Source organism: Dendrobates tinctorius, unplaced genomic scaffold (assembly GCF_039654945.1).
Source record: "Dendrobates tinctorius isolate UK_male_01 unplaced genomic scaffold, ASM3965494v1 ptg000086l, whole genome shotgun sequence".
NCBI lineage: Eukaryota > Metazoa > Chordata > Amphibia > Anura > Dendrobatidae > Dendrobates > Dendrobates tinctorius.
Genome location: NW_027361754.1, coordinates 69808021 through 69820268, shown reverse-complemented (window position 1 = coordinate 69820268; position 12248 = coordinate 69808021). Strand labels below are relative to the sequence as shown.

The 12248-nt window shown below is 40.8% G+C and overlaps 1 protein-coding gene across 1 annotated transcript; it reads left to right on the top strand.

Moving 5' to 3' along the window:
- The first annotated feature begins 433 nt into the window (after positions 1 to 433).
- Positions 434 to 11027, top strand: LOC141097993 (arylacetamide deacetylase-like 4). The gene is made up of 4 exons (XM_073585569.1): positions 434 to 622; positions 2796 to 3018; positions 7917 to 7980; positions 9696 to 11027. The coding sequence occupies exons 1-4, from the start codon at positions 446 to 448 to the stop codon at positions 10450 to 10452; spliced, it is 1221 nt and encodes a 406-aa protein (XP_073441670.1). The 5' UTR covers positions 434 to 445; the 3' UTR covers positions 10453 to 11027.
- The last annotated feature ends 1221 nt before the right edge of the window (positions 11028 to 12248 follow it).

The following is a 12248-nucleotide window of genomic DNA, read 5'->3' as shown; positions in this document are numbered from 1 at the left end:
GAAATCGCTGGTAAACTTTTAACCCTTATAACGTCCTAACAAATAAAAATATGTTTCCAAAATTGTGCTGATGTAAAGATGACATGTGGGAAATCCTATTTATTAACTATTTTGTGTGACACCACTGTCTGATTTTAGGGTGAAAAAATTAAAAGTTTGAAAATTGCAAAATATTTAAAATTTTTTGTCAAATTTACACAAGTTATATCAAATAAATTTTACCAATAACATGACGTACAACATGTCACGAAAAAACTATCTCAGAATCAGTGGGATACATAAAAGCATTCCAGAGTTATAATAATCTCATAAAGTGACAGTGGTCAGAATTGTAAAAATTGGCTTTGTCACTAAGGGGTTAAGTGTCAGTCATCTGCTACCATGCATTTACTACCTATAGAGGATCACCAGGAAGTGAGGGAAGAATCTACGAAGAGCTGCAAGAATGCTTGGAGTACTGTCTACTCCTCTCTGTGTAATTGCCATTTTCCTTGTTTTGTGCCTTCTAATATTTTTGGGAGTAACTTGGTATGAATCCTCAAAAGCTCAGATCCCATCAGGGATTGCAAATCCTGATTCACTTCGCAGAATTCATACATTTTCCACTGGTGCATTCATCCTGGTGAGTCCACAGCCTGAACCCAAAGAATTTCTGATCTGTGGTTTTTTTCTCTAATTTTGTCTTACAAATTTCAGGGTCCTAATCATGGTTGTGTGAGCCCACAACGGTCCAGCAGATGGGATCAATGCAGTCATTGGGGTTTTACAAAACTACACTTACACCCTAATTATAATTGAAAAATTTGCATTTTGTATGTCATTCAGTACTTTTTTTTTTTTTAGGTGGGTAGAACTTGGTTTGTTGTGGTTTTGCAACAATTTTACCCATAACTGTTCAAAAGTGGACAGTTTTTGTTCTTTCTTTTTTTTATTCCTTGTTCTCTTTTATTCCTGCTGCTTCCCTTGAATTTTCTGCATTTTCCTTTTTTTTTTTTTTTTTAAATCCGCCATACTGTTCTAGTGATATGGGCGTTTTTTTTTTTAGTGCATCCAATAAGTTAACTCCTGTGGTCTTTATTAAGGGCATTGCCGTTGCTCATTGGTCTCTGTAGCGCATGTCTTTAGGCTGTTTTACATTATTACTCTGTGAGCCACGTCATCTTGGTAAAGGCTGTAAAAACTAGTACTAAATAAAGAGGCTCATATCTCTGGATCTGTATGGCAGATTTAACAAAAAATGGAATAGGAATAAAATATAAAGCAAATCATTTTGATTTTTGAGTGTTTTCTAATTCCTTATCAGTCACTGTTAATAAGAGTAGTCTATGTACTGCTAATCCCTAGGACCCACGAGTATCAGTAAAACATGGGATTTATTAATACATGGAGATGAAAATTTGTGGCTCTTTCCTTGAAGTGCTTGCTCACAACACCGTATTAATCGAACTGGTGCTATCCGATTATTTTATCTGATTGCACTTGGACCAATGATATGTAATGGGGCAATGCTGATCAATATTTCTTTCTTACACCAATTTGTCATAAGAAAAATAATCACAAAATGCTGCTATTTGACGCATATATCAGACGAGACTCTCCCATTCAAGTCTATGATTGCGTGGAAATCACCGAACTGCACTTGGATGACATCTGAGAGCAGTCTGATTTCCGCGGACACAGTGTGCTCCAATTCTCACATCCGAGATAATCGGATCGAACTATGCTGACAATGTGATCAGAATGTTATTAGTATAATCAACTTGATTATCTCAAATGAGAGGATCTACGGTCGCGTGACCCTAGCCTGAGGGAGTTTTTGGCTTGGCTATCTTCATGTCTATTGAGGCCTCATTCAGACGTCCATTTTTTTGTGCATGATAAAAAAAGAGAACAGTCCCCACCTGCAGAACCGAGGGTGTCTTGATAATTGCCAATAATTTCCATCTGTTGTCTATTCCATTTGCACAACAGCATGTGAAATTGATTGTCAATCAGTGTTGCTTCCTAAGTGGACAGTTTGATTTCACAGAAGTTTGATTTACTTGGAGTTATATTCTGTTGTTTGTGTTCCCTTTATTTTTTTGAGCAGTGTATATAAAAAATTTTCAAGCTGCTCTTACCCATTAAACAATAAAAAATAGGCAGCACTCAGATGACACGTGAACGGCTTCCAAGTGCTATCTATTAATTTCACGGACCCATTCACATGGGCGAGTTTGATCTGCAAATCCAATAAAAAATGGACATGACTGTTTTTTTTTTTGTAGGCAATTACCCTATCCCCCCCAAAACCCATTAACTATCATCGATCCGGTTCTAACCAAGAAACACATAGATATCTAAATGAGTTCTTAGACATGGTACAAGCTCTAAACATAACCATAGGGCACAATTCACATTTCGGGTGCCAAACTTTCGAAATGCAGTACATCTGGTGTATGTTGTAGGTCTGCCATGCTTTATAATGCAGAGACGTCTTGTTCACCACATGGAATGCACTTTTTCAAGTGTGAGAAATACAACTGAAGCCTCAAATGCAGGGTGAGCTGAGACTTGTTCCCCCAGAATTCAGTGGATACACGCACAATGCTCTCCAATATGAGCCTGCCATTAGGGTTCTGATGATTTGGGTCACTGGGTCCCCCCAACAAATTATATTTTTTTACCTAGAGACCTCTACCAAATTTACGTTGCAAAATCAAGCAGTTACCCATATAATTTGTTAATAATTTACCGGATTGTTTTTTGGGGACCTACAATATGAGATTACGGTAGTTTTAATTTTTTTTTCATAGGGGAAGGCTCTTGATAAAATCGGAGTAGGGAATGTTGCAGGCCTTATTATCTATTTACAAAGAATATCAGTACCCAAGCCAAAGGATGATCCAGAGACCTTCAAGAAAGACTTAGAATTTGGAGGAGTGCCGGTGAGAGTCTACCAGCCCCGATCTCCTTCAGCGGGAGGCAGAAAAGGAGTCATGTTCTTTCATGGAGGAGGATTCGTGCTTGGAAGTATTGGTAAGCAAATCATAGGTTCATCCTTAGCTGTTCATTTGTCTTAGGGCTCATGCACACAGCTGTATTATAGGGGTTGTCCATTAATGGGTCTGCAGCTCTCACACTTTCTTCGTATGTCTGAGTTTTGTCCGAGGAATTGTGAGCGAGGCAGTCCATTAGTAGTTGCATAATTACAGTCATGGCCAAAAGTATTGACACCCCTGAAATTCTGTCAGATAATATTCAGTTTCTTCCTGAAAATGATTGCAAACACAAATTCTTTGGTATTATTATCTTCATTTAATTTGTCTTAAATGAAAAAACACAAAAGAGAATGAAGCAAAAAGCAAAACATTGATCATTTCACACAAAACTCCAAAAATGGGCCGGACAAAAGTATTGGCACCCTCAGCCTAATACTTGGTTGCACAACCTTTAGCCAAAATAACTGCCACCAACCGCTTCCGGTAACCATCAATGACTTTCTTACAATGCTCTGCTGGAATTTTAGACCATTCTTCTTTGGCAAACTACTCCAGGTCCCTGATATTTGAAGGGTGCCTTCTCCAAAGTGCCATTTTTAGATCTCTCCACAGGTGTTCTATGGGATTCAGGTCTGGACTCATTGCTGGCCACCTTAGAAGTCTCCAGTGCTTTCTCTCAAACCATTTTCTAGTGCTTTTTGAAGTGTGTTTTGGGTTATTGTCCTGCTGGAAGACCCATGACCTCTGAGGTAGACCCAGCTTTCTCACACTGGGCCCTAAATTATGCTGCAAAATTTGTTGGTAGTCTTCTGACTTCATAATGCCATGCACACGGTCAAGCAGTCCAGTGCCAGAGGCAGCAAAGCAACCCCAAAACATCAGGGAACCTCCGCCATGTTTGACTGTAGGGACCGTGTACTTTTCTTTGAATGCCTCTTTTTTCTCCTGTAAACTCTATGTTGATGCTTTTGCCCTAAAAGCTCTACTTTTGTCTCATCTGACCAAAGAACATTCTTCCAAAATGTTTTAGGCTTTTTCAGGTAAGTTTTGGCAAACTCCAGCCTGGCTTTTTTATGTCTCGGGGTAAGAAGTGGAGTCTTCCTGGGTCTCCTACCATACAGTCCTTTTTCATTCAGATGCCGACGGATAGTACGGGTTGACACCGTTGTACCCTCGGACTGCAGGGCAGCTTGAACTTGTTTGGATGTTAGTGGAGGTTCTTTATCCAACATCCGCACAATCTTGCGTTGAAATCTCTTGTCAATTTTTCTTTTCCGTCCACATCTAGGGAGGTTAGCCACAGTGCCAGGGGCTTTAAACTTCTTGATGACACTGCGCACGGTAGACACAGGAACATTCAGGTCTTTGGAGATGGACTTGTAGCCTTGAGATTGCTCATGCTTCCTCACAATTTGGTTTCTCAAGTCCTCAGACAGTTCTTTGGACTTCTTTCTTTTCTCCATGCTCAATGTGGTACACACAAGGACACAGGACAGAGGTTGAGTCAACTTTAATCCATGTCAACTGGCTGCAAGTGTGATTTAGTTATTGCCAACACCTGTTAGGTGCCACAGGTAAGTTACAGGTGCTGTTAATTACACAAATTAGAGAAGCATCACATGATTTTTCGCACAGTGCCAATACTTTTGTCCACCCTCTTTTTTATGTTTGGTGTGGAATTATATCCAATTTGGCTTTTGGACAATTCTTTTTGTGTTTTTTCATTTAAGACAAATTAAATGAAGATAATAATACCAAAGAATTTGTGTTTGCAATCATTTTCAGGAAGAAACTGAGTATTATCTGACAGAATTGCAGGGGTGTCAATACTTTTGGCCATGACTGTATGTTGCGTGAGTGTTGATAGACCAGTGCAGGAGATGAGTGTCTGATACTTTTATTTTACATGGTGGAATATAGTATTTAAGATGGGGTTGTCCACGTTCTAGATTCTATTTTGTAAGGTGCTGTAATAGCGTAATAGAGATGTCTTGGAGATGCATGAGTCCCCTCTACTATATGTCATGTGGAAGCTTTTTCTGTATGAAGTGGTCTATGGGAGAATATCTCTTTATATACTGATTCTGCTGGAGACTCAATGCACGGTAAGGAGTCAGAGGCCTAATCCTGAGAAGATGAAAGCCGGCAATATACAGTGCTTGGCGAAAGTATTCCGCCCCCTGGAACTTTTCAACCTTTTCTCATATATCATGCTTCAAACATAAAGATATCAAATGTAGATTTTTATTGAAGAAACAACAAGTGGGACACAGTTGTGAAGTTGAACGAAATTTATTAGTTATTTTAAATTTTTGTGGAAATACAAAAACTGAAAAGTGGGGTGTGCAATATTATTCGGCCCCTTTAACTTAATACTTTGTTGCGCCACCTTTTGCTGCGATCACAGCTGCACGTCGCTTGGGGTATGTCTCTATCATTTTTGTACATCGAGAGACTGAAATTCTTGCCCATTCTTCCTTGGCCAACAGCTCGAGCTCAGTGAGGTTTGATGGAGATCGTTTGTGAACAGCAGTTTTCAGCTCTTTCCACAGATTCTCGATTGGACTCAGGTCTGGACATACACTTGGCCATTCTAACACCTGGATACGTTTATTTGTGAAACATTCCATTGTAGATTTTGCTTTATGTTTGGGATCATTGTCTTGTTGGAAGACAAATCTCCGTCCCAGTCTCAGGTCTTTTTCAGACTCCAACAGGTTTTCTTCAAGAATGGTCCTGTATTTGGCTCCATCCATCTTCCCATCAATTTTAACCATCTTCCCTGTCCCTGCTGAAGAAAAGCAGGCCCAAACCATGATGCTGCCACCACCATGGTTAACAGTGGGGATGTCGTGTTCAGGGTGATGAGCTGTGTTGCCTTTACGCCAAACATATCGTTTGGCATTGTTGCCAAAAACTTTGATTTTGGTTTCATCTGACCAGAGCACCTTCTTCCACATGTTTGGTGTGTCTCCCAGGTGGCTTGTTGCAAACTTTAAACAACACTTTTTATGGATATCTTTGAGAAATGGCTTTCTTCTTGCCACTCTTCCATAAAGGCCAGATTTGTGCTATGTATGACTGATTATTGTCCTACGGACAGACTGTCCCACCTCAGCTGTAAATCTCTGCAGTTCATCCAGAGTGATCCATGGGCCTCTTGGCTGCATCTCTGATCAGTCTTCTCCTTGTTTGAGATGAAAGTTTAGAGGGGCGGCCGGGTCTTGGTAGATTTGCAGTGGTATGATACTCCTTCCATTTCAATATGATCGCTTGGACAGTGCTCCTTAGGATGTTTAAAGTTTTGGAAATGATTTTGTATCCAAATACGGCTTTAAACTTCACCACAAGAGTATCACGGACCTGCCTGTTGTGTCCCTTGGTCTTCATGATGCTCTCTGTGCTTCAAACAGAACCCTGAGACTATCACAGAGCAGGTGCATTTATATGGAGACTTGATTACACATAGGTGGATTATATTTATCATCATTAGTCATTTAGGACAACGTTGGATCATTCAGAGATCTACAATGAACTTCTGGAGTGAGTTTGCTGCACTGAAAGTAAAGGGGCCGAATAATATTGCACGCCCCACTTTCCAGTTTTTATATTTCCACAAACATTTAAAATAACCAATAAATTTCGTTCAACTTCACAATTGTGTCCCACTTGTTGTTGATTCTTCGCCAAAAACTTACATTTGGTATCTTTATGTTTGAAGCTTATGTGGGAAAAGGTTGAAAAGTTCCAGGGGGCCGAATACTTTTGCAAGGCACTGTATATGGGGCGGATGCTGGCAGTTAACCGACTCCTATGTCTCCCACTGCCACCATAAACATGCATGATAAGTTCGGGTGTACAAGTTAATTTTTATGGGAGAACAGGATAAGTCACTGGTATTTCTTCTCTGGAACATTTCAGTCCATTTTGTACATGTGTTATCTGGGTTGCTATTTGTCTTCATCGTTCACAGATTGAAACCCCACCAATGGGGTCCCAAGCGCCTATGGTTTCAATCTGGTAGAAAGAATAAGCCCGCTATTTGTGATAAGGCAGAACATGAGCCAACCTCAACATCTGCTAAATGGCAGAACCACTCGCGTTCCCAGCCCAGCCAGCCCTTTGCTTCTCTTCTTCTCCACGTGGATGTGACTTCTCAGCATAGCTGTGTATGGGAAGTTCCAGATGCAGGTCTCTGGCTATCGATCATCAATCACACCTTTGTTTCCTCCTTTCTTCCTTTGTCTCTTTGTATAAAAAAAATAAAGGGGATATAGGGGTTAAAGAGCAACTAAACTATGAAGCTTTTTTTTTCTCCAATTTTGACAGGCATTTTAATGGCTTGTAGATAAGTGGGGTCCAGGTTCTGAGACCCCCATCGATCACTCAGTAGACCCCTGATTAGTGCGAAGCTCAGCAGATTGAAGTACAGATTGCTTGTTTGATAATTTTTTTTGTAGTAAAGCTTTTGACACTATTGCTTTGCAGCGCTGCGGTCCTGGCTTCAAATCCCACCAAGGACAACATTTGAAATTAGTTTGCATGTTCTTCCCGTGTTCCGTGGGTTTCCTCCCACTCTCCAAAAACATACTGATAGGGAATCTAGATTGTGAGCCCCAATGGGGACAGTGATGATAATGTCTGTAAAGCGCTAGCCAATATTATGGCGCTCTATAAGCAACGCATAATAATAATGATAATACTGAGTGGGAAGGGGAGGTGGTGTCATCTTTTGAAAGACAAGACGGTATTGTGAACCCCATTTGCAGAAGAAGCAGGGACCCGCCATTTGTGCCTACTATATCTGGCTCTCTTCCTGGTAGATCTAATATCATCTCTATATGATAACGTGACTGGTTACTATTTGCAACAGAGAATTGTTTTTTTATTGATAGAACTGATCCGATAACTCATGTCTTGTTTATTTGGTTTTAGACACGTACGACTCTCTCTGCCGATACCTAACAAAAAATTCTGGAGCCGTGGTCGTCTCTGTTGGGTAAGGGAGCATCATTCCGCTACCATTTCCTTACATTATAATTAAACTAATAATGTAGGTATGATGTATTATGTGTAATGTTCATAACTTCAGCCTTCAAGCATTGTGACAGCTAATTTCCAAAAGTGTTGTCCCAAGCAATCAATACGATTATAAAGGTGAAGTCTGTTTGGTTGTTTGGGGAAACTGCCCAAATTTTTGTCTTTAGAAGTCTGTATACACAAGGCATAATGGGGAAGTAAATCAAAGGATTTTCCCCTTTCCCAAATTATGTATAAGTGCATGCAGCTCTTTCAAAAACAAGCCCAGCAATACCTTTACATGGCCAGTCCATTCCTCCGTTACTGAGAAATCACCATTTGAATTGATATGCAAATGAGGCTGAAGAGCTATGGTAGATCTGAAGCCTCTGTCACTCCAGCTCTATTCTCCACACAGCGCCACTTCCTCCTGCTTGACTGACAGACTCCTTTGCTTAAAGTCGAACATAAAAGAAGCTGTCAGTTAAGCAGGAGGAGGTGGCACTGGGAGGGGTATAGAGCTGCAGTGATGTAGGCTTCAGATTTATCATAGATCTTCAGAATTTCCAGGCAAACATCATAGAAGCTGTCAGTCAAGCAGGAGGAGGTGTCGCTGGGTGGGGGACAGAGCTGCAGTGACGTAGGCTTCAGATCTACCATAGCTCTTCAGCCTAATTTGCATATCATTTCAAATACTGATTTCTTAGTAACAAAGGAATGGACTGTAATTATAAAGGTATTTCTGGACTTGTCTTTGAAAGAACTACACTTCTATATAAATAGTTTAAGGGGTGAAATCCTTCTGACAGATCTGCTTTCTCTTAGCAGATTTTTTTTAGATAATTTTTCATTCCTTTTTTCCAAGTGCCATAAATAAGTTGCAGTTTTGAATTCCACCCTTCAAATTAACATGAAATGTACAATAAAATGGAAGGCACAGGGTGGCAGATGGTGGGTGTAAACTGCAACAATTGGATCTAGCTCTGATCACTGCAGATACAGCTAGGCTCTAGCTACGGTATATCACAAGATGAGTAGGTTAGAGGAAGGGAGAAGCTGCCCATCGCAGTCACTTATCTATTAACTCTATGTGTTGGAAACATTTTGATCATTTAGGGCAGGGGTGGGGAACCTCAGGCCCCAGGGCCATTTGCGGCCCTCGATGACCTTTCATCAGGCCCCCGAGCAGATTCTCAGGGAATGCATTCTTGGGCAGGGAGCTGTATTTTGTTTGCCACAAGCTCATTAATTTGTTCTTGCTCTGTTAGCACACGCACGCAGTGTTCACTACTGAACATTGAAGGGCATGCAATGAAAGATTGTCATGAAACCAGTGCCAAAGTCAGGGTGTACTTTGTAGGCGGAGTTTGTATGACCCTCGAAGGATGGTATAAATATCCAAATGGCCCTTGGCAGAAAAAAGATTCCTCACCCCTGATTTAGGGGATCCCCAACTCAGGACCCGACTCTAATCCTTAGGGCTCAGATTAGCTGCAGAAATCTCTATCTCTCTGGAGGAAGTAGCCTGACCATGGCTTGTTAGTGGACATGGTGTGAAAATGCCGGGGTAATTATTAATATCTTAAGCAGAGTACCTCCAGACTTGGTAGAAGTAGTAAACAATGCTTGTGAGTACCGTATAATATTCAGGTATTTACTCTTGTTTCACAAAAAAAATGTGATTAATAATTTTAGGTACCGCCTGGCCCCAAAACACAGATGCCCGGCTGCATTGGATGACTGCATCGTGGCTACGCTTCACTTTCTGAAGACAACAGAAGAACATGGAGTAGATCCTTCTTCGGTTATAATATGTGGAGACAGTGCCGGGGGCAATCTCACAGCTGGGGTTTGTCAAGCTCTTGTGGGCAGATCAGATATTCCAAAGCCGCTTGCCCAGGTGATGATATACCCAGTGGTACAGATGGCGGACTTTAATGTACCATCTTACCAGCAAAACAAGTTGGTCCCATTGTTACTCCGAGAAAATGCTTTATACTACTCCCTGACCTATATAGGTGGTGATGTCTCTTTATCAAAAGAACTGATGATGGGCAGCCATGTTCCTCCCGAAGTAAGACAAAAATTAAGTAAATGGTTGAGTTCTGAAGAATTTAAGGTTGAAGGCTACAAACCTCACATCATGGCGCCTTTTAGTAAAGACATTTATGAGAAAATTAGGAAGGTTCTTGACCTTCCATGTTCTCCATTGTTCTCTGATGATGCTGTGATCCGGCAATTACCACAGGCCTACATACTAACTTGTGAGTTTGATGTTCTCCGAGATGATGGGATACTCTACAAGAAGCGGCTGGAGGACAATGGAGTCCCGGTCACATGGTATCATGTTAAAGATGGCTTTCATGGAATTGTCAGCTTTTTTGATCAACCTGATGTGATGTCTGGAAAGCTGGCTGTGGATAATGTTATTACTTATATTAAAAACCTTTGATAACTCGTACACGTGAAAAATTGATATTTTAGATAACCCAAAATCAAACGATGAACTTCAGCTTTATTTTTTCAGGCCTATTACAAAATTGTTACCTCTCACTCAAGGGTTTATTATGTCACTAAAGTTTCAATAGATGAGGTCCATACATGATGACATGTGTCAATGTTATGTAATCTGTAGTTTGTTTGAAAAAAGGGTCAGGTCAGGTCCGAACCTGAAACACGTCAATGAAAAACTACTTGGCCTTCTTCAAGAGTATGGAACTACTCTTCAACCAGTAGCAGCATGGTCAGTATCACACATCTATACCTCTTCACTGTTTGGCACAGTGCTTAAAGGAGAAGTAGAAAGGTACTTGACATCCAAAACATTGTCCATTTTTATCATCAATTGTATAAAAATCTGTACTGGAGCCACAATCTATCATTTAGTTATGACTTCCTCATATGGGGCATGCACTTTTTCGACTCTCGAGCCTGACTGTATTTCCTAACTATCTATTAATCCAGAACATTCGATAATCCACAACTGTTGAACACCTGTAAATGCCTAATAAAAGGAATTTCACTGAACTACTAATTTGTTTGTGTTCAGCTACTCACAACATAGTGATCTTTCAGATGTGCTAGTTTTCACCATAGGCCATTCATTAATGTGGTCTATGATCTTTTACAGTTTTCCTACGGTCATAACGTAATTCTATGGGACCCTCAAATCTGTTGTTTTATTACAAATGACCCCCAATGGCAGGGGGATTGCTACAATGTCCATAGGGTTTCAACCCTATTACTGATTGAGGGAAAATTGGGAATCAATAGAAGATAGGATTGAACAGAAGATCTTTGTTAACTTCCACTCTATGAAACAGGGATATCTGACCCAACACAATAATCCTCCAAGCCAAAGGTTACAGGAACTTGCTGCCTTGGTCCTTAGGTGTGGCCTGCTTAGTGTACAGTTCCGTTAAGAGGACATGGGATAACTAGCTATATAATGGCGAGGCCTACTCCCTAATGAGGACTGCTAGAGGTTTGCACAACGGACCTGTGTCAGTTCCAGGAGTCTATTGCAGGGCCATCACCACTATTTTCCACAATTATGGACTACAAAAGTCTCAATGATGTTTCCCAAGTTCCCATCACACTTCTATCTGAAGATATTAAGCCTGCTTTTTTCAGCCAGCCAAGAACTAGGAATAAATGTCCAATCCAATCTCTGATCTACCTGGGGGAAACTCTGAGTCAGCCTCACTATGTTTTGGAAAAGGACTGCAATGGAAACATTGGGGTCCAAGAAAGCAGGGGATGCCGGATAACAGAGTGGCAAGTGAAGCAGGAAGCACCAGATATTGCAGTAGGGGCAGTCACATACAGGAGCAGCAGAGAAGTACATGCAGTACAGACCTTCAGCAGGAACATGATTAACAGCCGAGACATGTATGCAATCAATATCTTGTAGTAGGAATATGGTTAAAAACAGAAACGGAAATGCAATTTGTTAACTTGGTTGCATACGGGCAATTACACACAGAAATAATGTACGTATAGGCTATCTGGTAACTTGCTTGCAGAGACAAAGTTGTAAACAGCACAAGCATTAGCAGAGATATGACTGAGCTAGGAAATGGTTGCAGATTGCTGGACAGCAGACGGGTGTTTGCTGGTGAGATGATTATTCACCTGGCTGGATCTGAAAAGATGCGACAAAGTCCTTTAAATCTCCTGGTAACTGGATGCAATGCTTCCTGAATACTCAGTCACACATGGATGCCTGAGCCGTCCTTAACACACCTT

Excerpts from the sequence above, each read along its gene's own strand:
- LOC141097993 (XM_073585569.1), top strand. The coding sequence starts at position 446 with ATGCTTGGAGTACTGTCTACTCCTCTCTGTGTAATTGCCATTTTCCTT. Across the intron at positions 3,019-7,916 it reads ATTCGTGCTTGGAAGTATTG|ACACGTACGACTCTCTCTGC; the intron begins GTAAGCAAATCA and ends ATTTGGTTTTAG. Across the intron at positions 7,981-9,695 it reads GCCGTGGTCGTCTCTGTTGG|GTACCGCCTGGCCCCAAAAC; the intron begins GTAAGGGAGCAT and ends TAATAATTTTAG.